This window comes from Gopherus flavomarginatus, chromosome 16 (genome assembly GCF_025201925.1).
Source record: "Gopherus flavomarginatus isolate rGopFla2 chromosome 16, rGopFla2.mat.asm, whole genome shotgun sequence".
In the NCBI taxonomy this organism is placed as follows: domain Eukaryota; kingdom Metazoa; phylum Chordata; order Testudines; family Testudinidae; genus Gopherus; species Gopherus flavomarginatus.
In genome coordinates, this window is record NC_066632.1 from 22258640 (window position 1) to 22284597 (window position 25958).

The following is a 25958-nucleotide window of genomic DNA, read 5'->3' on the forward strand; positions in this document are numbered from 1 at the left end:
GCTCCGCTTTCAAGATACATTACATTTTAGATTATAGAAACAAAAGATTACAAATCATTCACGTTATCCTAGAAGATATTAATGTTGAAAACTAACACAGTCTCAAACCATAAAAATAATCTAAAATAATACATAAAATTGTAACAGGCAGAGGAAGTATGAATGGCTTGAAAGAGGAGAGAACAGAACAGAGGAGACTAGAACAACAATGGGAAATAAAATAAGCAGCAAGAAGGGAAAGAAAGAAGTAAGTTGTATGTTTGCTGTATTATATTGCTGTATTTGAGGCAATAGCTGCTGCTGTGTGTTTAAACTGATCGGATGCACAGAGTATTTGGAATGAACCTGGAAGAGTTTTGTTACTTAACAGGTTCTCTAGATACATTTGTATTGAAACTACTACATTTGGGACCTGTGATTTTGATGCCAAGGACAATGCAATTTTGTAACCCCATATTTATTATTAATTTCTTCAGCTTTAAACTTCAACGAATAGGTCAGGGAATAGGATGATGATAGAACTCCTCAATTTCTCTTCTTCCCTTGCACTTCCCAATTTACAGCTCATTTCTCAGGAGAGAAGATTCAACATGCATGATTGTTTGCAACATGCTTTGAGTCCCATGGATTAAGAGTGCCACAGAATGGCAAATATGATTAGGTGTATAGGTAGTGCCAGCTAAAACTGGCTGTCAAACACTTTCTATTATATGCTTATTTTTGAACAGCCATCTGAAACATACATCTTTTGGGTTGGAAACAGAATCTATTTGTGACCTTCACTATAGCAATCGCCACCAACCACAATGATACGCTGATGTTGCCATTGACCTTTTAGGCATTCTGAACAAGGAAGCCATTTAACCTGTCTTCAAAAATTTTCTGCTCCTACAATTCATCAAAGCCACTACATGGACAGCAAATCAAGACCTACCCCCCTCTCCCATTAGGGGAATAAATTAGATCGAAGTCTGTCTGTGAACTGCAAGCAAAACTTGGGATGAAAGCGACCAGTGAGCATTGGTTTAAAATGTTACTCAAACCATTATTAGTTACATGTATTGCAGTAGCGCCTAAGAGCCCCAGTCACAGGTCAGGGCCCCATTGTGCTTGGCGCTGGGGGAGAGGGGGATACAGAACAAAAAGGTGATCTCTGACCCATACATTTAGTTGATCTCAATGTATTTTTACCTTCAGGCTGGGCGTTGGATGCTGGTAGATTATCTTGCTGATGCTGAGTGCAGGTATTATCGGACTCAAAAGTAACACTTGAGGGATAACTGGATACAGGGTACGGTGGTGGCTTGTGTGATGGCTGCTCCTGTGTTCCCAGAATACTAGCTGACTGGCTGCCTGGAGCGAGGCTGTATGTTTCAAATGGTTTTGCATTCTTGCATGCTGTTTCTTTCACTATGTTTTTACTGGAACTCAAGCATCTGGGCCTACACACAAACAGAAGATTAAAGCTCCCAGAGAAGAAGAATTGGCACCATGGTACTGACTCTCAGTTGGAGGGGGTATTTCATATACTCACAGGTGGAGGGGGAAAAGCGACGCTGGCTTGGATGTTGAGAACTGTTTTCCTGTGACCATCTGAAGCAGCTGCCTGTAGATCTCTCGCTCTTCCTCTCGAACTGTCTGTAGAGAAATAACCAGACACTTCACCACTGCCCTAAGACTCAAGTCAGGCTTAACAAACACTATCAATAACAGTAAGCGAGCAGGAGCAGAGACAGATATGTGGTTTATATACACTCTGCTAGAGCAGACACCCACCCACCAGGGGTCTCGGGAACATACAGAACTTAAGCTCCACAGGATCAGCGAGCTACCAGGGCTAGACTGATTATAGAGCTTGCCAACTCCACAGGAGCAAGGCTGCAGTCCAAACTTCTGCCTAATGGAAACGGACAGTACATCAGAGTCAGGCACTACTAAAAACGGGAACGTTGACTCTAGTCTTCAAAGTGCACAGGAACCCTTGCTCAACTTCTTCACATCTCACAAGGCTGAATCAGGTCTCCTGAGATTTCAGGCGGACGTTGCCCCCACCCGGCCCACTCCAGTTGCAGCAGGATTTTGAAAGGGATCTGGGCTGGAGTTCAGGAAGAAAGCAGCACTTGAACATCCCAGACAGCAGCATACAGTCCTATCCAGTGGAAGATCTTGTATTCAAACTTAAGTCTCCCCTGCTTGCTCTTACCTCTTCTGCAGTGCTGACGAATCTCCTCTGGGTTTTCTTGGGGCTTAGGAGGCTGCGACGGCACGAGGGACTTGTAACGGGCTTGATTGGAAATGTTTTTTCATATGCAGACACGTGACAATGATGGTTTGACTTCCCTACAAAACTATTTGATGTTCCGCTGTGGGAAGAGGACAGAATGTTAGTCTACAAAATAAGCATTACAATCACAGGCATGTATACATTTTCCCAGAAACCCCCTCAAAGAGTCAGGGGAAAAAGGAGACCGATGCAGAGCTAGAGCAACCTTTTTATTCTCTCTCTGGATTCCTATATGGAGCACGAATACAACAGAAACTCTCCCCCCAGGTAGGTCAGGGAGCAAGGAGAGCCTAGAGACATAGCAGGAAACTAGATTCTCCACTCTTCTCTCCAAAGACCTGGGAAGGTGTTTAGATGTGCAGAGACCGCATTTCACTGCTGCCACTGGCATGCGCACATACAGAGGGATGGGAGGGCTGGCCTCCATTTGGGAGTGTTGATCCCAGGCCCACCCAAAAGATCCTTGTGAACATCAGCAGGGATGCAAGAAAACCCTTAGAACTTTTAATAATATATATATATATATATATATATATATATTTTTAATATTAGGCCATCTTCTTTAAAGGGAGATCAGTCAGAAACTGGCATTTTGTTGAAAATTAACAGGAACACACACACACACACACACACACACACACTCTTAAGCTGAATTTACACCTATGTACAGTTCAAAAGTCTGGCCTCCAGATGGCATAATGATCCTGATTAAAACATAATTTTGAAAGTTAAGATGGATGAGATCTGAACTTGAGATGGCAATGATTTTATATTAAGAAGTCATATATTTCTAGAGAGAATAGGCCAGCTCTTCAGCTGGCGTACGAGGTCATAGCTCCACTAAAGCCAACAGAGCTACAAGGATTTACACTAGCTGAGCATCTGGCCCTATATTTTTAGTATCAGTTTCTATAGGGTCTTACTGCAAAGCTCTAATTTATTACCACCTAACTTAGCTTGTAGTATATCAGTTTTTTCCATTCTTATCCGGGTGCTCACCACACACGATCATTTTCAAGGTGCGGTTGCCATGCGTGTTTTCTTTTTATTGCGGACAAGGATATTTCACACAGGGAGCAACAAGCTGAATGCTGTGTGTCTAGTTTCTGGGTATTCAGGGGAGTCCCAGCACCCCTGAGATTGAAACTTACCTTTCATTGACCAGTCAGTGAAAACTTCCATCTATCAGTGTCTCCATTGCTATTGGTCAGAGAAGCAGAATTAACAGCTGCTTCACTGGTCTTGTTCTCACCTAGTCATATTTTTTTCAATTTCTCTCATCTCAGGCTCCAGAGAGTACAGTAATTCATGAACTCACTTTGCAATGCAGACATAGTTTCAATAGCTGCTCTATAGGAATTCCCATCTGTTCACGGTACTAAGGTTTTGTACTGGCATAGCCTTGTTAGGGGTGTGCTTTTTAAACCAATATAAACATACCAGTAAAATCCCTAGCATGGACATATGTATACCAGTATAAAGCTGCCTTCTATGGGAATAAGGTATACTGGCATAAATACCTCCATTCTAAAGAGGGTTGTACTGTTTTAACTAGATTGATATAGTGAAAGTGCCACAACTTGTGTGTTCAGATAAGGTCTAAAAAGGCATTTTTAAACACATTCAAAGTTGGCTTAAATCTGGTTCCCTTCTGAGTCTCTTACTCCCCCACCCTGCTCCCGCCTTTTCCCCGATTGGCTGCCAAGTGACTATGGAATGGCAAAAAATGACCATAGCGCAGTCGTGGAGAATGTTTCTCCAGCTATTATTTGATTGAGACTTTAAGGATCTCTGTGATGGGTCCCTCCCCCCAAAAGGCTGTTTTATGCAAACTTTCTGACTATGACAAATTATACAGCTGTGGTGATAAGATTTTCAGATATATCTACCATGTACGCAAGATAGCAGCTAGAGCCCAGGAGGACCTTGGCCTCTATGAGGATGCAAAAGCAGAGTCACATTAGACACCAAATCATTACTCATTCAATGCTATACTGAATTTTGTTAAGATATTGAAAGATTTGGGATTGTTTATCAAAGGCTTTTAAAAGATGTCATGCTGTTTGGGTGTCAGAGGGGGGCAGTAAAAACTCCACAACACACGATTTCAATGACTGGTTTCTAATGAGGACCCTTTGGAAGAGTGTTAAAGATGGAGCAGAACCATACCCACCTCGGAGTTTTACGAGTGTCGAGATACAAGTTTCGATTCACTCTAGATTTCTGTAACATAGAACCCAGGGTGGGTACCAAACCCCTCCCCTGTCCGTTGGCACTTGGTCCAAACGTTCTCAATTCTCCCGACAACCGGTAACTCTCAGAGGATGGAATTTCTGCCAGGAGAGAAATATTAAACAGTAAATAAACAGCCCACATGTTCAGCTCCAACCATAAAGCATTAAACACTAGAGGACCTCAGGTATAACTTGACTTCAGTGGGACTGTCTACATGTGTAAGAAGCCAACCACATGGAACAGCTTGCAGGATCAGGGCCTTAAGGATGCATTTAGAAATACCCACACTCCCCATGCCCCCCTCAAGAAAAAAAAAAAACTTGCACAACCCAAATGGCTGTAGAGATTTTATTCTAACTTTCCAAAAACATAATTCAGTCCTGGGGTGAGAAAATGGGATATTCAAAGGAATCTGGCCCTAACTCCCTTTGGAAATCCCAGCCTAAGACAATATTTGAGAAAATGTTATGCATGACAGAGCAGGAAGTGCCAGCTTAGCCTGAGCTAAAAGTGTTTTAAAGCAATGCTATAATTCCTGAGCACTGAGGAAGACACTTTCTGTGTAACTGAACTGACTCCAAGTAAGCATGTTTTACCTGAGTAGTAACTTGGACTGAATGACGCACTTCCCGTGGAGCATGTAAAAGATCTCTCCAAACTGCCAAACTTGTTTGGTAAAAACTACACAAAAAGAGAATCAAAATTATTAACTGTTAAGGTTATTATTTAAAGAAAAATGACACTGGAGCATGACCAATAAAGCTATGCTACTCTAATATCTTCTGCAAGTTACTAATCTATGACTGTGATCATAGGATGAGTTGCAATAGTATGTCAACACTTTTCTGACAACATGGCAAATTTTCGAGATGGCACTTTCCACTACCAGCAGCCTTGCAAAATTCTACCCTTCTGGGGTGAATAGTTTTTTTTATTTTATTTTTTGAGATGTCAGTAAAACATTAAGTTTATCACCACCACAGTATGGGGCAGGCAACCAGATTTCGTACTTAACCTGGTAAATTTTCATAACTATCTTGCAAGTGCCCGTTGTCTCAAAAGTAAGTGCATGTAATTTTGTGCAGCTTCCATAAGATATACGGGAGAGCGTATACACACATAAGGGTGTAGCTTCCACAAAATATATATGTGTGTGTATCCATAGATGTGTGCAGCTTCCACAGACTGAACGTGTAGCTTTCACATGATATATTAATATTAGTGTGTGTGCGCACACATGCAAGTGTGGCTTTCTACATTGATCAGCTAACACAGACTGTACACTCTGGTGTAGGAGTTATGGTTATTTTTGTTATATTTTCAAAAGGTCTCAGATGCTACTGTAAAACAAATACTAAAAAGGCTGCAATATCAAATGTGCATGATTTTAGAATTCAAAGATTACTCTGCATTACTGTATCGTCATTTATATTGTGGTAGCACCCCAGGACCCCCATCACAGATCAGGGCCCACTGTGCTAAGTGTTGCAGAAACACAACAAAAAGACAACCCCTGCCACAAGGAGCTTACAATCTGAGTGGGAGACAAGAGACCATAAGTGGATAGATACAAGGACATAATGAGAAGAAAACAGTCAACATGAAGAGCAGCTGTCAGAGCACATCAGTTGCCTAATTACCGTCAAATGTCTTATATGCATCACAGCAGAAAAGAGTTTGAAGGAGGGATTTCGTTTTGAAACTGACTCTTCAGAAGATTAAAAGTAAGTTTGACCAACAGAAATATTCAGTCAAAATGCTGCATTTCAGCACTCGAATTGGCGGATGTGAAGTTGTAAATGAGTAAAGAGAAACGATCCCAAACCTTGTCATCAGACAGTGAAAGCTGATCCCCTGGAATAGCAGTCTGTTGTAGAGGAAAGGCCTTGAATATCGAGTTATGATTAGCCAACGTTGCATCACCAGCTTCCATCCTCATAGGATCAGCAATCTCATCTGAGAAAACACAGCTCTGTATTCAGTTCTCACAAAGGGCTCTCCACGAAGCAGACATTTCCATGAAATCTCAGTTTAAAAGAGTTTCTGTCCAGCTAATGCCAATGAATGGTTTAGTAAAAGCATCTAACATACTGCAAAAGGCAAGAAGAAACAGTAATCTCAAAACAAAGGCACGGTCCTTTTACCTTTACCTAGAAAACATCCCCTCATGTCATGGAAATACTTGACTTTTGTATCCTCCTTTTTTGCTTCTAATCCTCAGAGATCATTCATCCCTCCTTCATAAATGATACAAAGATAGTAAAGAAGCCAATAAAAGTTTTATAATGATGATAAAATAATAATTTAAAAAACCACCCAGCTCCTATGTAATTTTCACCAGCAGATGATAAAAATTGTTAGATAGGTAAGAACCACGTACATGCCAGAATACAAGAAGCAGTCCAATCTAGTCGGTAGGGCACGGAATTGGGAATCAAGACAATGGGATTCTATTCCAGGCTCTGTCACTGCCCTGCTGTGTGACCTTGCCCAAATCTGTGCCTTTGTATCCCCTCCTACCCTTTGACTGTAAGAGCTGATTCTCTGCCCTGAAGTGTTTACAATCTCAATAGAAATGATAATGTGTTTGTCCGGTGTCTAGGACAATGGGGTCCTAACTTTGTTGGGGTCTCTAGGCACTAGTGAAATACTAATATTAATTAAAGGGCGTAAATGCCAAGAAGGGAGAGGAATTATTTAGGATGATACATGGGGCTATAACTAGAGGAAATTAAGGGACAGAAAATTTAGGTTATCTACTGACTGTGGAACAGTCTCACACATGAAGCAATGGAAGCCTCACTGATTAAGACATTTGGTCCTGATCTTGCACTAATATCCTTAAGTTATATTTATGGGTATGAGTCTCCTCTCATTTCTATCCTCTTATACCACCAATTTCAGTACACTTACTCCCATTTTATACTAATGTAACTGATAGCAGAATCTGGCCCTTTTTTCCCCTCTAAAGTTTGCTACAGCATAGAATTTATATTGATCCCTCAATACAATTTAAATGGCATGAGGAATAAACAAACGCGTGACTGAAAGTCCTATATCATTCGCATCAAGCCTGCTCCTAGTTCATACCAAAAGCTAGAGACAGCAGAAGGGCCTGGAAATGAGATTCAGCTTACTGTGCATTTTGCTTCTTCAGTAAAAATGCAAGAACATTTTAGCTGCAAGTTTCTTTTACATGATGTTACACAGATATAAGGCCCAGGCAAAACACACAGAATTCCAGAGACTGGGTGCCTCAAGGTAGCACTCAGATACCCTAGAGTTTGGTCCTGTACACACCTAGAGACAGCGCATCCTCTCTAACACAGTTTAGCAGAAATGCGCACACACTTACCCATTTCCAGACTGCTCACATCACTGATGCTGACGACAAACTCAAGGGGACTGAAAAGGAAGAGAAAGAATACATTTATAGACACAGTTCACACAAGAGACCTCAAATAGCCAAATCAAGTATGAACCCAATGTTCAAGCAGACACTAGCTTTCCCTGAATGAAAAAAACACAAGGACAGCAGGAGAGATGGAACTTGCTACCCAAAGGTCTTAGAGCTTCCATCTCAGTCTGTTACGCTGTGCACCCATTTTTCTGCACTAAACGTTGGCAGCTGCCATCTTTCCTACATGCCTGAGACTGAACCGCCCCTTCATTCCTGGGACAGTCCCATTTGTCATCTGGTCTGCCAGACACCCAATTGACTGGTGAGTTACCTACCACTATATAAACTCCGATAGAATGCTTCTGAAATGCAACAAATTGCACTCACATCACCAACGACATAGGCCATCAGGCTCTCTAGCCCACAGGTATGCAGTCTCCCCTCTGACAGAAGTGCCTCTGCTCCCCAGTGCAGCATGGAATAAGATTGGCCACGGAACCAGTGCTGGAGGATTTGATCTCCCATCTATTTGCTTTGAAAGAACGGACAGGTCTAGTACTTGAAAGGGAGACCTGCAGTTAGCTGCTGCAAGGTTCAATAAGTGATATTCTTGTTGCCTCAGAGTCAGAAATATCCACAAACACTCAGTTAAAGGGGGTTCATGAGCCATAAAACTGAGCTCCTGATCACATATAGTCTTGAAGTTCCTACACTACTTTTTGTAAGAGAAGATCCAGAGGCTTACACCCCTGCAGTGACAGTAAACACCACATTAGGGCTTTTCTCCTTTAGCTCTTGTAAAGAGAAAGCTTCCAACAGAAGGAACTTTTTCCTTGTTCCCTTTAATAAAAAGGCAAGGATATTACAATATTTTCCTTTCCTCCTGTTTATTCTGTACAAAGCACAACATGGATGGTGTTTAATTTCTTTGGCTGGGATGGAGGCATGGAGGACACTAGGTGGTTTTAGGAGTTACGGGGGAACTACAGGGAGGATTTACAGGAGGGCTATATCAGGGGATGATGGAGATTAAGGGGTGAAATCAAGAGGTAAATTGGTGAGCAGGAAGTATTAGGGGTTACAAAGTAGAACAAGGGATTTCAGTAGTTGGGGGTGACACATATCAAGGTTGTTAGGAGCATGGGGGACACAGAGAAATGTTAGCAGATGGGACGCACACACACCAGGACAGGGGGCATTGGGACTACGGCGAGGATAACAGAGGGAGATGTTACTATGGAAGGGAGAAAGACATGAGGAGATGTTAGGAGTTATGGTGGGGGAACAGAAAGTATGTTAGCAAGTGGGGAAGGAAACACACATGACAAGGGGTTAGAGATTAGATAGAGAATACTAAGAATTATTTGGGGTTACTGTGTGTATGTGGGGGTGTGGAGAACAGGGGATAGGTCAGTGGGAGGAAAGGCAATCCACAGCAGGTTTCAGGCTTAGATAAGGGAGAAACACACCGGGTGCCTGACAGGGGGATAGTGGCAGATGCAGGAAACAATAACTGTTAGGGGTGACGGATGGAGATACAGGAGAGATGTTGGCCAGCCAGAGAGGGAGACAGAAGGGGTATGTGTGTTTGGGGTCCAATGGGGAAAAGAGGAGAGACACCGGTATCTAACAGGGAGGGAGGGAGCACACAGGAAGGGGAAGACACAGAAATCTGATAGAAGGATGTTAGCAGGTGGTGGAAGTGGTGGGACACAAGGAATTATTGGGAGTAAAGGTTACGGGGGGTAGGGAGCACCATGGGGTCTGGGAAGGATGTTAGCAGGTGGTGGAAGTGGTGGGACACAAGGAACTATTGGGAGTAAAGGTTACGAGGGGTAGGGAGCACCATGGGGTCTGGGAAGGATGTTAGCAGGTGGTGGAAGTGATGGGACACAAGGAACTATTGGGAGTAAAGGTTACAGGGGGTAGGGAGCACCATGGGACCATGGGGTCTGGGAAGGATGTTGGCAGGTGGTGGAAGTGGTGGGACACAAGAAATTATTGGGAGTAAAGGTTACAGGGGGTAGGGAGCACCATGGGGTCTGGGAAGGATGTTAGCAGGTGGTGGAAGTGGTGGGACACAAGGAACTATTGGGAGTAAAGATTACGGGGGGTAGGGAGCACCATGGGACCATGGGGTCTGGGAAGGATGTTAGCAGGTGGTGGAAGTGGTGGGACACAAGGAATTATTGGGAGTAAAGGTTACGGGGGGTAGGGAGCACCATGGGGTCTGGGAAGGATGTTGGCAGGTGGTGGAAGTGGTGGGACACAAGGAACTATTGGGAGTAAAGGTTACGGGGGGTAGGGAGCACCATGGGGTCTGGGAAGGATGTTAGGTGGTGGGACACAAGGCACTATTGGGAGTAAAGATTACGGGGGGTAGGGAGCACCATGGGGTCTGGGAAGGATGTTACCAGGTGGTGGAAGTGGTGGGACACAAGGAATTATTGGGAGTAAAGGTTACGGGGGGTAGGGAGCACCATGGGGTCTGGGAAGGATGTTGGCAGGTGGTGGGAGTGGTGGGACACAAGGCACTATTGGGAGTAAAGGTTACGGGGGGTAGGGAGCACCATGGGGTCTGGGAAGGATGTTAGCAGGTGGTGGGAGTGGTGGGACACAAGGCACTATTGGGAGTAAAGGTTACGGGGGGCAGGGAGCACCATGGGGTCTGGGAAGGATGTTACCAGGTGGTGGAAGTGGTGGGACACAAGGAACTATTGGGAGTAAAGGTTACGGGGGGTAGGGAGCACCATGGGGTCTGGGAAGGATGTTGGCAGGTGGTGGGAGTGGTGGGACACAAGGAACTATTGGGAATAAAGGTTACGGGGGGCAGGGAGCACCATGGGGTCTGGGAAGGATGTTAGCAGGTGGTGGGAGTGGTGGGACACAAGGAACTATTGGGAGTAAAGGTTACAGGGGGGTAGGGAGCACCATGGGGTCTGGGAAGGATGTTAGCAGGTGGTGGGAGTGGTGGGACACAAGGAACTATTGGGAGTAAAGGTTACGGGGGGTAGGGAGCACCATGGGGTCTGGGAAGGATGTTAGCAGGTGGTGGAAGTGGTGGGACACAAGGAATTATTGGGAGTAAAGGTTACGGGGGGCAGGGAGCACCATGGGGTCTGGGAAGGCTGTTACCAGGTGGTGGGAGTGGTGGGACACAAGGAATTATTGGGAGTAAAGGTTACGGGGGGCAGGGAGCACCATGGGGTCTGGGAAGGATGTTAGCAGGTGGTGGAAGTGGTGGGACACAAGGAACTATTGGGAGTAAAGGTTACGGGGGGTAGGGAGCACCATGGGACCATGGGGTCTGGGAAGGATGTTAGCAGGTGGTGGAAGTGGTGGGACACAAGGAACTATTGGGAGTAAAGATTACGGGGGGCAGGGAGCACCATGGGGTCTGGGAAGGATGTTAGCAGGTGGTGGAAGTGGTGGGACACAAGGAATTATTGGGAGTAAAGGTTACGGGGGGCAGGGAGCACCATGGGGTCTGGGAAGGATGTTAGCAGGTGGTGGAAGTGGTGGGACACAAGGAACTATTGGGAGTAAAGGTTACGGGGGGTAGGGAGCACCATGGGGTCTGGGAAGGATGTTAGCAGGTGGTGGGAGTGGTGGGACACAAGGCACTATTGGGAGTAAAGGTTACAGGGGGTAGGGAGCACCATGGGGTCTGGGAAGGATGTTGGCAGGTGGTGGAAGTGGTGGGACACAAGGCACTATTGGGAGTAAAGGTTACGGGGGGCAGGGAGCACCATGGGACCATGGGGTCTGGGAAGGATGTTGGCAGGTGGTGGAAGTGGTGGGACACAAGGCACTGTTGGGAGTAAAGGTTACGGGGGGCAGGGAGCACCATGGGGTCTGGGAAGGATGTTGGCAGGTGGTGGAAGTGGTGGGACACAAGGAACTATTGGGAGTAAAGGTTACGGGGGTAGGGAGCACCATGGGGTCTGGGAAGGATGTTGGCAGGTGGTGGAAGTGGTGGGACACAAGGAACTATTGGGAGTAAAGGTTACGGGGGGCAGGGAGCACCATGGGACCATGGGGTCTGGGAAGGATGTTGGCAGGTGGTGGGAGTGGTGGGACACAAGGAATTATTGGGAGTAAAGGTTACGGGGGGCAGGGAGCACCATGGGGTCTGGGAAGGATGTTGGCAGGTGGTGGAAGTGGTGGGACACAAGGAACTATTGGGAGTAAAGGTTACGCGGGGTAGGGAGCACCATGGGGTCTGGGAAGGATGTTAGCAGGGGGTGGAAGTGGTGGGACACAAGGCACTATTGGGAGTAAAGGTTACGGGGGGAGGGAGCACCATGGGGTCTGGGAAGGATGTTAGCAGGTGGTGGAAGTGGTGGGACACAAGGAACTATTGGGAGTAAAGGTTACGGGGGGCAGGGAGCACCATGGGGCCTGGGAAGGATGTTAGCAGGTGGTGGAAGTGGTTGGACACAAGGCACTATTGGGAGTAAAGGTTACGGGGGGCAGGGAGCACCATGGGGCCTGGGAAGGATGTTGGCAGGTGGTGGGAGTGGTGGGACACAAGGCACTATTGGGAGTAAAGGTTACGGGGGGCAGGGAGCACCATGGGGCCTGGGAAGGATGTTAGCAGGGGGTGGAAGTGGTGGGACACAAGGCACTGTTGGGAGTAAAGGTTACGGGGGGTAGGGAGCACCATGGGGTCTGGGAAGGATGTTAGCAGCTGGTGGAAGTGGTGGGACACAAGGCACTGTTGGGAGTAAAGGTTACGGGGGGCAGGGAGCACCATGGGGTCTGGGAAGGATGTTAGCAGGGGGTGGAAGTGGTGGGACACAAGGCACTGTTGGGAGTAAAGGTTACGGGGGGTAGGGAGCACCATGGGGTCTGGGAAGGATGTTGGCAGGTGGTGGAAGTGGTGGGACACAAGGCACTGTTGGGAGTAAAGGTTACGGGGGACAGGAAGCACCATGGGGTCTGGGAAGGATGTTAGCAGGTGGTGGAAGTGGTGGGACACAAGGAATTATTGGGAGTAAAGGTTACGGGGGGCAGGGAGCACCATGGGACCATGGGGTCTGGGAAGGATGTTAGCAGGTGGTGGGAGTGGTAGGACACAAGGCACTATTGGGAGTAAAGGTTACGGGGGGCAGGGAGCACCATGGGGCCTGGGAAGGATGTTAGCAGGTGGTGGAAGTGGTGGGACACAAGGCACTATTGGGAGTAAAGGTTAGGGGGGTAGGGAGCACCATGGGACCATGGGGTCTGGGAAGGATGTTAGCAGGTGGTGGGAGTGGTAGGACACAAGGCACTATTGGGAGTAAAGGTTACGGGGGGCAGGGAGCACCATGGGGCCTGGGAAGGATGTTAGCAGGGGGTGGAAGTGGTGGGACACAAGGCACTGTTGGGAGTAAAGGTTACGGGGGGTAGGGAGCACCATGGGGTCTGGGAAGGATGTTAGCAGCTGGTGGAAGTGGTGGGACACAAGGCACTGTTGGGAGTAAAGGTTACGGGGGGCAGGGAGCACCATGGGGTCTGGGAAGGATGTTAGCAGGGGGTGGAAGTGGTGGGACACAAGGCACTGTTGGGAGTAAAGGTTACGGGGGGTAGGGAGCACCATGGGGTCTGGGAAGGATGTTGGCAGGTGGTGGAAGTGGTGGGACACAAGGCACTGTTGGGAGTGAAGGTTACGGGGGGCAGGGAGCACCATGGGGTCTGGGAAGGATGTTAGCAGGTGGTGGGAGTGGTGGGACACAAGGCACTGTTGGGAGTAAAGGTTAGGGGGGTAGGGAGCACCATGGGACCATGGGGTCTGGGAAGGATGTTAGCAGGTGGTGGAAGTGGTGGGACACAAGGAATTATTGGGAGTAAAGGTTACGGGGGGCAGGGAGCACCATGGGACCATGGGGTCTGGGAAGGATGTTAGCAGGTGGTGGGAGTGGTAGGACACAAGGCACTATTGGGAGTAAAGGTTACGGGGGGCAGGGAGCACCATGGGGCCTGGGAAGGATGTTAGCAGGTGGTGGAAGTGGTGGGACACAAGGCACTATTGGGAGTAAAGGTTAGGGGGGTAGGGAGCACCATGGGACCATGGGGTCTGGGAAGGATGTTAGCAGGTGGTGGAAGTGGTGGGACACAAGGAATTATTGGGAGTAAAGGTTATGGGGGGCAGGGAGCACCATGGGGTCTGGGAAGGATGTTAGCAGGTGGTGGAAGTGGTGGGACACAAGGAACTATTGGGAGTAAAGGTTACGGGGGTAGGGAGCACCATGGGGTCTGGGAAGGATGTTAGCAGGGGGTGGAAGTGGTGGGACACAAGGCACTATTGGGAGTAAAGGTTACGGGGGGCAGGGAGCACCATGGGGTCTGGGAAGGATGTTAGCAGGTGGTGGAAGTGGTGGGACACAAGGAATTATTGGGAGTAAAGGTTACGGGGGGCAGGGAGCACCATGGGGTCTGGGAAGGATGTTAGCAGGTGGTGGGAGTGGTGGGACACAAGGCACTATTGGGAGTAAAGGTTACGGGGGGCAGGGAGCACCATGGGGTCTGGGAAGGATGTTAGCAGGTGGTGGAAGTGGTGGGACACAAGGAACTATTGGGAGTAAAGGTTACGGGGGGCAGGGAGCACCATGGGGTCTGGGAAGGATGTTAGCAGGTGGTGGAAGTGGTGGGACACAAGGAACTATTGGGAGTAAAGGTTACGGGGGGCAGGGAGCACCATGGGGCCTGGGAAGGATGTTAGCAGGTGGTGGAAGTGGTGGGACACAAGGAACTATTGGGAGTAAAGGTTACGGGGGGCAGGGAGCACCATGGGGTCTGGGAAGGATGTTAGCAGGTGGTGGAAGTGGTGGGACACAAGGCACTGTTGGGAGTAAAGGTTACGGGGGGCAGGGAGCACCATGGGGTCTGGGAAGGATGTTAGCAGGTGGTGGGAGTGGTGGGACACAAGGCACTATTGGGAGTAAAGGTTACGGGGGGCAGGGAGCACCATGGGGCCTGGGAAGGATGTTAGCAGGTGGTGGAAGTGGTGGGACACAAGGCACTATTGGGAGTAAAGGTTAGGGGGGTAGGGAGCACCATGGGACCATGGGGTCTGGGAAGGATGTTAGCAGGTGGTGGAAGTGGTGAGACACAAGGAATTATTGGGAGTAAAGGTTACGGGGGGCAGGGAGCACCATGGGGCCTGGGAAGGATGTTGGCAGGTGGTGGAAGTGGTGGGACACAAGGCACTGTTGGGAGTAAAGGTTACGGGGGGCAGGGAGCACCATGGGGTCTGGGAAGGATGTTGGCAGGTGGTGGAAGTGGTGGGACACAAGGAACTATTGGGAGTAAAGGTTACGGGGGGCAGGGAGCACCATGGGGTCTGGGAAGGATGTTAGCAGGTGGTGGAAGTGGTGGGACACAAGGAACTATTGGGAGTAAAGGTTACGGGGGGTAGGGAGCACCATGGGGTCTGGGAAGGATGTTAGCAGGGGGTGGAAGTGGTGGGACACAAGGAACTATTGGGAGTAAAGGTTACGGGGCGCAGGGAGCACCATGGGGTCTGGGAAGGATGTTGGCAGGTGGTGGAAGTGGTGGGACACAAGGAACTATTGGGAGTAAAGGTTACGGGGGGCAGGGAGCACCATGGGGTCTGGGAAGGATGTTAGCAGGGGGTGGAAGTGGTGGGACACAAGGAACTATTGGGAGTAAAGGTTACGGGGCGCAGGGAGCACCATGGGGTCTGGGAAGGATGTTGGCAGGTGGTGGAAGTGGTGGGACACAAGGAACTATTGGGAGTAAAGGTTACGGGGGGCAGGGAGCACCATGGGGTCTGGGAAGGATGTTAGCAGGTGGTGGAAGTGGTGGGACACAAGGCACTATTGGGAGTAAAGGTTACGGGGGGCAGGGAGCACCATGGGGTCTGGGAAGGATGTTAGCAGGTGGTGGAAGTGGTGGGACACAAGGCACTGTTGGGAGTAAAGGTTACGGGGGGCAGGGAGCACCATGGGGTCTGGGAAGGATGTTAGCAGGGGGTGGAAGTGGTGGGACACAAGGCACTGTTGGGAGTAAAGGTTACGGGGGGTAGGGAGCACCATGGGGTCTGGGAAGGATGCTGGCAGGAAAGGAGGCAGCAGTGGAGGGGGACGTTAGGGACAAGGGGACACATCTGGGGAAGGGGTCAGTCTGACAGGGGAATTGCGGGGGGGAGCTGCGGGGGGACACCGAGGAGAGGGGGCCCAGCACCAGCGGGGGGGGGCTCTGGGGCAGACACCAGCAGGGTTGCGGGGAGGATCAGGGTGCCCGACGGGGAACGGGGCAGGGGACATGACGGGAGGCACGCGGGGGGGGGAGTTACCGGGGGCCCGGCGGGATTGGGGGAGGGGCAAGCGGCTCTGGCGGAGGAGGGGGCCCGGGGGGCTGTGGAAGGCCCGGGAGCTGGGGGGGGAGGGGCGGTACCGAGGTCTCGGGGGGGCCGCCCCGGGAGCGGGCAGGACGCTCTTACCGGAAGCGGAACCAGGCGGAGCGCGCGGGCCCCTCACCCCAATTCCCGGCAACGAGGCGACCGGAAACCGGGCGGGCTGCAGCGGAAGTGACCGGTGAGCGAGCGCCTCGGCGCGGGGCAGGTCGGGAAACGCGGCCAGCGTCACCCCGGGGGGGGCGGAGCGCTGGGGGGCGGGGTCACAGCAGGGGAGGGGGAGGGGGGGGCTGTGCGCTCGGGGGGGTCACAGCCGGGGATGGGGAGGAGGGGGGCTGTGCACTCGGGGGGGTCACAGCGGGGGATGGGGGGGCTGTGCTCTCGGGGGGGTCACAGCAGGGGATGGGGAGGAGGGGGGCTGTGCACTCGGGGGGGTCACAGCAGGGGATGGGGCTGTGCGCTCGGGGGGGGTCACAGCAGGGGATGGGGAGGGGGGGGCTGTGCACTCGGGGGGGTCACAGCGGGGGATGGAGAGGAGGGGGGCTGTGCTCTCGGGGGGGTCACAGCGGGGGATGGGGAGGAGGGGGGCTGTGCGCTCTGGGGGGGTCACAGCGGGATGGGGAGGAGGGGGGCTGTGCACTCGGGGGGGTCACAGCAGGGGATGGGGGGGCTGTGCTCTCGGGGGGGGTCACAGCAGGGGATGGGGAGGAGGGGGCTGTGCACTCGGGGGGGTCACAGCAGGGGATGGGGGGCTGTGCGCTCGGGGGGGGTCACAGCAGGGGATGGGGAGGAGGGGGGCTGTGCACTCGGGGGGGTCACAGCAGGGGATGGGGAGGGGGGGGCTGTGCTCTCGGGGGGGTCACAGCAGGGGATGGGGGGGCTGTGCTCTCGGGGGGGTCACAGCGGGGGTGGAGGAGGAGTGGAGCGGTGCGCTGGGGGGAGGGTCACGGCAGGGGCGGGCTGTGCGCTCGGGGGGGGGGGTTGTAGAGGAGCGAAGGTTAGTCAGTGTCACCCCCCCCGGATTGAGGGGGGCTCTTGAGGGGGAACAGAGGAGGGTGATATCACCCTGGGGTGGGAGGGGATTGGGGGCACAGTGTGCTCTGGGGGGGGGGGCTCAGAGTAGGTTGGTTGGGGGGGAGGGGTCATTCAACCGGGGAGGGGAGCAAAATCCCCATAGAGGAGAGCAAGCTGGGGGTCACCTGGGAGTGATGCAGCCTGCTGGTGGCGAGGGTGACCAGATGTCCCGATTTTGAGGTCATTTTCTTATATAGGCTTCTATTAGCCCACCACCCCTATCCTGATTTTTCACATTTGCTGTCTGGCCACCCTACCAGTGGCAGATGCAGGTACATTGAAAAGTTAGGGGGGAGGGAACTTTCAAGCTTTCCTTAAAAATCTCTTCCGACCTCCCCCCCCCCCCCACAAAGAGAGACAGTGACATTAAAGAACAAAATCCAAACTAAAGGGAATGAGCAGCAGACATCCGTCTTCAGTGACATGGCGTTCCAGTACATCCGAGCCCTGGTGATTGACACCATAAGCACCTACACATACAGAACACTGCACTTTGTATGCTGTCTATCACAGACAAGATTTACCAGTTACGCCAGGAAACTTTATACCATGTGGAAACTTTTATTTTGGTATAAGCATGGCTTTTTTTTTCATTTATCTTAAGCCCCTTCCCCAGTGACAAACTAAACCAAAAGAAGGCACTCATACTAGAATAAAAGTGTCCACACAGGAGATGAGATCAGAATAAATGTTGGTATGTCTTAGTTTATACCAGTATACATTTGAGTGTAGACAAACCTTTAGCCTGGTGTGTACTCTGGAAGAGGGACTTTATCTTCTTGACTTCATATTTGTCCTCAAAGGACCTATCATTTGGGTGCTATGCAAGTCACACATCTGGTTGAGATTTTTCAGCTTCAAAATCAAAATGTATTGTGGAAACTGTTTAGTTTTAACATTTTTGACCCCCTCAAAAATCAAATTATTTGGTTGAAAAATCTAAATTTTTCACCAAAAAATTATTTTTCAGCCTGCTTTTATAAATGATCCTGCTCTCTCCAGTTGGAAGTGGGCCAGCCCTGCTGCTTTTCAGAAACCCACTTCTGCTGAAAAACTACTTTAAAATATATTTCAGCTGGAGGGGTTGGTGAAAATGAGGGAAACCTGGAGTGCACCTGATCCTTTCTGTGAAGCTCGCTGAGGCAGCGTGGCCTGGTACATATAGGATGCCAGACTGGGACTTGGTCTGGCCAGCAAACTTTTAAATAAAAACTAACTGAAAAAATTCAGTCAGCTGCAGAAAACTGTGTTTACCTTTATCCCAGTGGTGAGGGTACTTGCTTGTACATGGTAATGCCAGGGTTGAATCCCTACACTTGCAGTAGAACTTGAACACAAATCTCCCCCCACGAAGGTGAGCAGCCCAACCACTAGGCTGTAGCCTAGTCTGGTCTCAAGCTCTCCTGTTGAAGGTCTTCTAATTTGTATAAAAATATATAAATAAATATACAAATAAATTTGTTAGTCTCTAAGATGCCACAAGTACTCCTGTTCTTTTTGCGGATACAGACTAACACGGCTGCTACTCTGAAACCTATAAAAATATAGTTCCAAATTGGGCCAGGGAAAGCAAACAACTGCTTAGCTTGGTGATTAAGGCACTCACCTGGGAGGTAGGAGATGTGAATTCAAATCTTCTGCCTGCCTGATTCAGAAGAGGGATTTAAATCCACATCTACTTCCAGGTGAGTGCCTTAATCACCAGACTAAAGTGTCCTTGTCACTCTCTTTGGCTTTATAAGACTAAAAACAAACCAACCAGGGCAAATTCACATATAGTTTTGGGTCGATCAAAACTGCGTTTTTCAGCAAATAAACTATTCATCTGAAAAATGTCACCCTGGTCTACTTGGGATATCTGGTTTTATTCCCAGCTCTGCCATTGCCCTGCTGTGTGACCCAGGGCAAGTCACTTGTCTCTGTGCCTCTCTTTCTCTTCCCACCTTTTGTCTGTCTTGTCTATTTCAATTGCAAGCTCTTTGAGGCAAGGACTGTCTTTTACTATATTTTCAAACTTAGCACAGTGGGACCCTGGCTGCTGTCTATATTTCCCTGTGGCGCGTCTCTTGGGTCTACCATATTACAAATAATAATACAAGGCAGTCTCATTGGGGACTAGAACAAGAGGTTGTGGACCTGCTTTCTCTTTTTGAAGCCGCAATATTGTCTCCAGGCATTGATACATACAGTCTTTGGCATCAGGCAATATATAGTATCTTGGGAGCTACTGTTTCCCTTGGGTGTTTTTGAACTAGTCTTTCCCTGTTCCCTATAACCTTTCCCATCATCCTGTGGGCCTGTTTATCTTGCCATGTGTTGTTTGAATTGCATTGTGTTGCTCACTGAATAGAAGTAATTATGTTTGAAGGCACCTACTCTCAACCCTGTCCTGGCATTCAAAATGTGTTTGTGTTTGAGGTTGTATTCTGGCTTTGATGAGTGACGCTACAAGACCTAGCTGTCATCCAGCATTTGTCTTCTTATATTTAAAACCTACCTCACAGCAGTAAGTAAAAGATTTGTGTTACTTCTTGGCCATTAAAGGACTCGTAGCCATAGCTTGTGTACATGCAAGATTACAGCATTCCTCTTGAACTTGTCAGCCTCGCTAATGATGCTGCACCCTTGGATATGGCCATTCACTACAAAGCACTTCCGTTAGATAATAATCATTGTATTGGGATGCTGTCCTCACCTCCCTGTGATTTCTGGTTGCTTAGCTATGCCCATGAATCAGTCCGGTTAATTATTTGTCTTCACATCCTTCAGAAATCCTTAGCTCAACCAGAAGTAATACCATTAGCTCGGGGCTTCTTTTCATGGAATGAATGGAGAACTCCCAACTCCCACTGGAGTAGCCTTTGTGGTAGTTCGTGCAGAATGCGACCCTGCTGTTCATTCAAATCGTGATGGTGCTTTCTGCAGTGAGAATTCAAGAGAGACCATTCTGTTTGTAACTTTAATTCGCTGAGCAGTTGAAATTAACCATTTATAAGTGAAATAAAGTTAATTTTATAGACCTGGTGTTGTTATTTTTCTGCACTTGGGGCAGGAATGGTGTGTGGGTGGAGGGAGCTTAAGGTAGATTGAAGCCACTTTGGCATTCCCTGTATTCTGTGGTTGTGCCTGACCTGATTCATGGTGTAAGTCAGAGAAACTGTAGGGCTGTCCTGACTCTACTTCCTAGGGGCTGGTGCAGTGTACTGTGGCTACACACCTTATCCACTTCCTATGCTGCGGGCTAATGGTAGAGTTGTCGTAGAGCCTTTATCCCTGTTCTGAATCAGCCACAGTGGCACTCTGTGCAGAGGGTGCTCTCAGTGGGGAGGTGGGGACATATATACATGCTTCAAGGCACTTTTATGCTGCTAGAGTGACATAAAGAGGCCTTAGTGTAAGTGGGAATCAGGCCCTGATTTTTAAAATTAGTTTGCAAGGCAATGTGATTCAAACCGTTTCAATGTAAGGCCATGCCCTTTATATCAGCCAATAAGAGGGAGGCATGGGAGAGGCAGCTGCTCCAGCGGGCTGATATAATGTCTATAAATACAAGGGAGGAAAGCACGCACTTTCCGGTTATGTGGTCTCCATTGGACCTCTCTGTAGTTGGGTCCAAACTTTTCATTTCTGTGTCACTTGCTTTCGCGGTTTTCTTTTTCTTCACCTTCTTCCCGTTGTCCCAGAAAAAAAAAGAGCCACCAGGTTAGTGGAGTTTGATATTTGCAGACTGATGAGTAATTTGTTGCTGAAATGCTTAGGATCAGATTGTAACAGTCTTGCTTGCACCTGGTCGTGCTTTATTCCTGCAGGCATCGTCTGGTTGATTATAATGGGGCTGATGATGGGATAAGATGCTACCCAAAGTGAGCAAGGACATCACAATCTAGCCCTTCTTTAACAAGTGAATGGAAACTGAGCATGCACACATGGGGTGGAATGCATCTGGGATGGGGAGAGGCTGGGGATATGAAGAGGATTTGGATGGAGTGGGTCTAGGTGTACATGGGGGGGATGGTTGGAGCCAGTGGGCACGTTGGTGCTGAGAACTGCAAATAATGGGGGTGGGGGAAAATGATTAATCAAAAGGTTTTAATTGAAACAGTGAGGTTTAACAGATTTATTTGGGCATAAGCTTTTGTGGGTAAAAACCCCACTTCAGATGCAGGGAGTGAAAATTACAGATGCAGGCAGTATATTTATGCAGGAATTACCATACCCTTCTCTTCATTTGTCAATTTATTTATGCCTGCATCTGTAATTTTCACTCCATGCATCTGAAGAAGTTGGGTTTTTATACCCACAAAACTTTAGATCCAAATAAATCTGTTAGTCTTTACGGTGGCACCAGACTCCTTACTGTTTTTGTGGATACAGACTAAAATGGCTACGCCTCTGATAGCAAAGTTCATTGAGGTTGGATGGAGGAGAGGGAATTACAGCAGAGGGTAGAAAACGATGGCACTTTAGTGGATGAGCAGGGAGAGATGTAGTGGGAATGTCAGGTAGAGGGTTTGGGGATTTCAGCAAAGGGAGAGGTACAGGTGTGGGAAATACCTATTATTTATTGAGCACTGACAATGTACTTGGTGCTTGACAAATCAATAACCAGTCAGTGAGTTCTACGTATTGGTGCAAACACAGGTTTGCTGCTCCTTTGGCCTTTTGCTCCCTAGATACCAGGACCCATCATGCCACCAGACCAGGCGTGACAAGTGCTTTACAAATGAGTGCCATCAAATCACAGTGATAATAAAGAGGGATCTGGTCTTGTGTACATCCCTTGAAATCTGGCTGGATGACTCAGCTAGTCCTGTGTTAGCACACTCTTCCCCACTGGGTATTCAGTTATGAGCCCAGGCATGACAGGTTGGGTGCAAGGCTGGGTTTTTTCATCTGACCCAGGTACAGGAGGTGGCCCCTTCCCAGGAATGAAAGCTGTCTAGCACAACTACTTAGTATGTGAGTCCCAGGAATCACCCCACCATGCAGATGCTGGTAAGTTCTAGGCCAACCTGCTCAGGGAGTTTCCGTCTGGCTTCTAAGACTAATTATCTTGGTATTCTTCCAGTGGACGATGGTGGAAGACCTGAAATATTTCAGCCCAAATGTGAAACCTCTTTGGATTTCAGGTGTTCAGGTTTTTCATTACATATCAAAATTCCCTGCAGAAAGCCAACACTTTTCAAGAAATTTTTTTTAATCAAAGCCCCAATTTTCCATCAAAGAAGAGTTTAAATGGAAAACTTTCAACCAGCCCCAGTGCTTCAGCTCAGAGCCTGAAGGGAGCTCAGAGAAAATCTGGCTGATGGCATCATCTTAATAAAGAAGGGTTATAAAGGCACTATCATAACCTTAGTCCCAGATTTGGACCTTAGCGTCCAAAATATGGGGGTTAGCATGAAAACCTCCAAGCTTAGTTACCAGCTTGGACCTGGTACTTGCTGCCACCACCCAAAAAATTAGAGTGTTTTGGGGCACTCTGGTCCCCCTGAAAAACCTTCCCTGGGGACCCCAAGACCCAAATCCCTTGAGTCTCACAACAAAGGGAAATAATCCTTTTTCCCTTCCCCCCTCCAGGGGCTCCTGGAGAGATACACAGACACAAGCTCTGTGAATCCAAACAGAGTGACTCCTCCTCTCCGTTCCCAGTCCTGGAAACAAAAAGCACTTTCCTCTTCACCCAGAGGGAATGCAAAATCAGGCTAGCAAATTCAACACACACAGATTTCCCCCTGATTTCTTCCTCCCACCAATTCCCTGGTGAGTACAGACTCAATTTCCCTGAAATTTCCCAGAAAAGAAAACTCCAACAGGTCTTAAAAGAAAGCTTTATATAAAAAAGAAAGAAAAAATACATACAAATGGTCTCTCTGTATTAAGGTGACGAAATACAGGGTCAATTGCTTAAAAGAATATTGAATAAACAGCCTTATTCAAAAAGAATACAAATTAAAGCACTCCAGCACTTATATTCATGCAAATACCAAAGAAAAGAAACCATATAACTTACTATCTGATCTCTTTGTCCTTACACTTAGAAACAGAAGACTAGAAAGTAGAAACTACTTCTCCAAAGCTCAGAGAAAGCAGGCAGACAGAAAACAAAGACTTAGACACAAACTTCCTTCCACCCAGAGTTGAAAAAAATCCGGTTTCCTGATTGGTCCTCTGGTCAGGTGCTTCAGGTGAAAGAGACATTAACCCTTAGCTATCTGTTTATGACAGGCACACCATCAGGTTTGACAGCCTGCAGAGTTCCCTCAGCTAACCACCCCTCTCTTCCTTGAGAGACAACCAAGACAGTTGGCAAGAGGAATGTGTGTGATGATTAAAGCCAAGCCCTCAATTTGCAGTTCACCAATGTTAGCCCATTAATTTAACTTTCCTCTGTTCATCAACCGTTAGCCGACTGATCATTATTTTGGTTGGTTTGTTAACAAGGGCATTTGTTATTCAACAAGCTGTTGCAGGCAAATCCTGTCTACATCACAACACAGGCTTTCATTGTGTTATTGCTGCACTCCTGCCCCATTCATTGGCCAAGCTGAATGCGAGAGAGGAGGTGTCTTGTGGTTAAAGCACTAGACAAATTCAGACTAGAAATAAGGCTCCATTTTTTAACAGTGAAGATAGTTAATCATTGAAACAACTCAGCCAGGGCTGTGGCCGATTCTCCTCAACTGGGAATTTTAAAATCAAAACTGGATTTTCCCCCCCCTAAAAATATGCACTAGTTTGAACAGGGATTAATGCAGGGAAGTCCTGTGGTCTGTGATATGCGGGAGGACAGACTAGATGATCACAGGAGTCCCTTCTGGCTTTAAACTTATGAATTGTGACTCGGGAGACCTGCCTCTGCCACATGCACTCCATCTGATCTCAGGTAAGTTATGCAGACCTTGATTCAGCCACTTACTTAAGCATGTGAGTAGTCCCACTGAAGTCATGGAAGTGATGCATATGCTTAGCTACCTTCCAGAAGCATGGGCTCATGCTCTGTGCCTCAGTTTCCCCATCTGTAAAATAGGGAAATAGTATGCTCTTTGGGGCAGAGACCATCTCCTACAAAGTGTATGTCCAGCATCTAGCACAGCAGGGCTCCGATTTTGTGAGGAGCTTCAGCTAGAATTCAAGTAATAGCAGCCGTGAATGTGGGAAGGGTGCAACATGTATTTTTAAATCACTTAGTCGATCAGGAGTAAAGAGAAAAGGTCACAAGCAGGATACGTGGTGCCTGTCTACCAAAAAATCAAATGTTTTCTCTGTTGGCATCAAGTTAAATTACTTATTTTTAAATACATTTACATTTTGTGAAATACACTCCTGTTTTTGCAATAAGTTACTTTTACCATCTCGGGTGACTTAGTTCCCCCACGCACATCCACCATGGACCATCCAGATTATGCTCAGTGACAGTGGGTGTCAATTCAGAGCAAGTCCATAGATAACGCTCAGCGGATCTGCGCAGCGTTTAAACAAATAAGGGTTAGAACGAGGCAGGAATCATTCACTGTATCCCCTTGCTTTATTCAGTATGTGCCCTGTGAGACAGGTTCTGCAGGAGGAACAGTGTGTGATCATGCATCTCACACGCTGGGGCTTCCCCCGGTTCTTATCTCTTCTCCCCAACTCTGCTGTTTTGACCAGGGCTGTCCTGGGGCTTAAAACGCCCACTCTTGGAAGCTGCCACCCCAGCCCATGTAGCAGGAGGGGATGGGGATTCTTCCATCCCTGCCAGGAGTAGTGCTGGCAGCTAACGCTATGCCATTCTATAGCTCTCATTACAACACTCAGCAGCCCTAAGGATATGCTCATGACGTATTTTAAGAAAGGGGTGAGCAAACTACAGACCCTGGGCCACCTCCGGCCCGCCAGCCGTTTTAAGATGGCCTTCAAGCTCCTGCTGGGAAGTGAGGTCTAGGGCTTGCTCCACTCTGGCGCTCCAGCCGGGGAGCAGGGTCGGGGGCCGCACCACATAGCTCCCAGAAGCAGCGGCATGGCCCCCCTCCAGCGCCTACATTCTCCAATGGGAGTTGCAGGGGAGGTGCCTGCAGGTGGGGCAGCGTGCACAGCCACCTGGCCACGCCTCTGTGTAGGGGCCAGAGAAGGGACATGCCCCTGTTTCTGGGAGCTGCTTGAAGTAAGCATCACCTGGAGCCTGCACCCCTGAGCCTCTCCCTGCGCCCCAACCCCCTGTCCCAGCCCTGATCCCCGTTCCTCCCTCCGCACCCCTCAATCCAAGCCCAAAACAGTCTCCTGCACCCCAGATCCCTCCTCCCCAGCCCCACCCAGAGCCCACACCCCCAGTCAGAGCCTGCACCCCTGCCCCAACCCCCCTCCCACACACTGAACTCATTTCTGGCGCCACCCAGAGCCCATACCCCCAACCACAATCCTCACCCCCTTCTGCACCCCAACCCCAGTTTTGTGAGCATTCATGGCCCGCCATGCAATTTCTATTCCCAGATGTGGCCCTCAGGCCAAAAAGTTTGCCCAGCCCTGTTCTAAGGCCAACACTAATTGTTTCCAGGGAGGGGATGGGATGCTACTACAGACTGACTCACTGTCCCCTCAGTTGACTCACAGCCTATCCTGCTTCCCTCACT

General features: G+C 48.7%; 2 protein-coding genes and 1 long non-coding RNA gene across 41 annotated transcripts in view; 2 read left to right on the forward strand and 1 right to left on the reverse strand.

Annotated features, from left to right (window-relative positions):
• SENP1 (SUMO specific peptidase 1) overlaps nt 1-16472 on the reverse strand; it is a 37337-nt gene extending 20865 nt beyond the window's left edge. For 5 of the 6 annotated variants that reach the window (XR_007769829.1, XR_007769831.1, XR_007769830.1 and 2 more), the window contains exons 1-9: nt 16366-16472; nt 8307-8451; nt 7875-7924; nt 6345-6475; nt 5116-5200; nt 4458-4617; nt 2204-2363; nt 1535-1638; nt 1192-1442 (exon numbers count right to left, since the gene is read on the reverse strand). Coding sequence is in view for 3 of the 6 variants with exons in the window: in XM_050925474.1 (XP_050781431.1) it covers nt 1192-1442; nt 1535-1638; nt 2204-2363; nt 4458-4617; nt 5116-5200; nt 6345-6475; nt 7875-7924; nt 8307-8320 (955 nt within the window). In the remaining 3 variants the exon portion in view is untranslated. The remainder of the gene's footprint in view (nt 1-1191; nt 1443-1534; nt 1639-2203; nt 2364-4457; nt 4618-5115; nt 5201-6344; nt 6476-7874; nt 7925-8306; nt 8452-16365) is intronic. The other variant, XM_050925476.1, reaches the window with a different exon arrangement.
• On the forward strand, nt 8458-16020 carry LOC127035512 (uncharacterized). Of its 34 annotated transcripts, none has more exons than XR_007769841.1 (10): nt 8458-9702; nt 10079-10168; nt 10337-10426; nt 11336-11377; nt 11836-11924; nt 12742-12789; nt 12880-12921; nt 13477-13524; nt 13712-13753; nt 15035-15092. It is a non-coding gene; the product is annotated as an uncharacterized LOC127035512 (long non-coding RNA). The 34 variants fall into 34 exon arrangements; XR_007769842.1 differs by lacking the exon at nt 13712-13753 and adding an exon at nt 13997-14038; XR_007769846.1 differs by lacking the exon at nt 13712-13753 and adding an exon at nt 14266-14307.
• Nucleotides 16473-20928: 4456 nt separating the features above from the next.
• PFKM (phosphofructokinase, muscle) overlaps nt 20929-25958 on the forward strand; it is a 46047-nt gene continuing 41017 nt past the window's right edge. Inside the window, exon 1 of the mRNA XM_050925472.1 lies at nt 20929-21054. Coding sequence (XP_050781429.1) covers nt 20931-21054 — 124 coding nt within the window. The 5' untranslated portion in view covers nt 20929-20930. The remainder of the gene's footprint in view (nt 21055-25958) is intronic.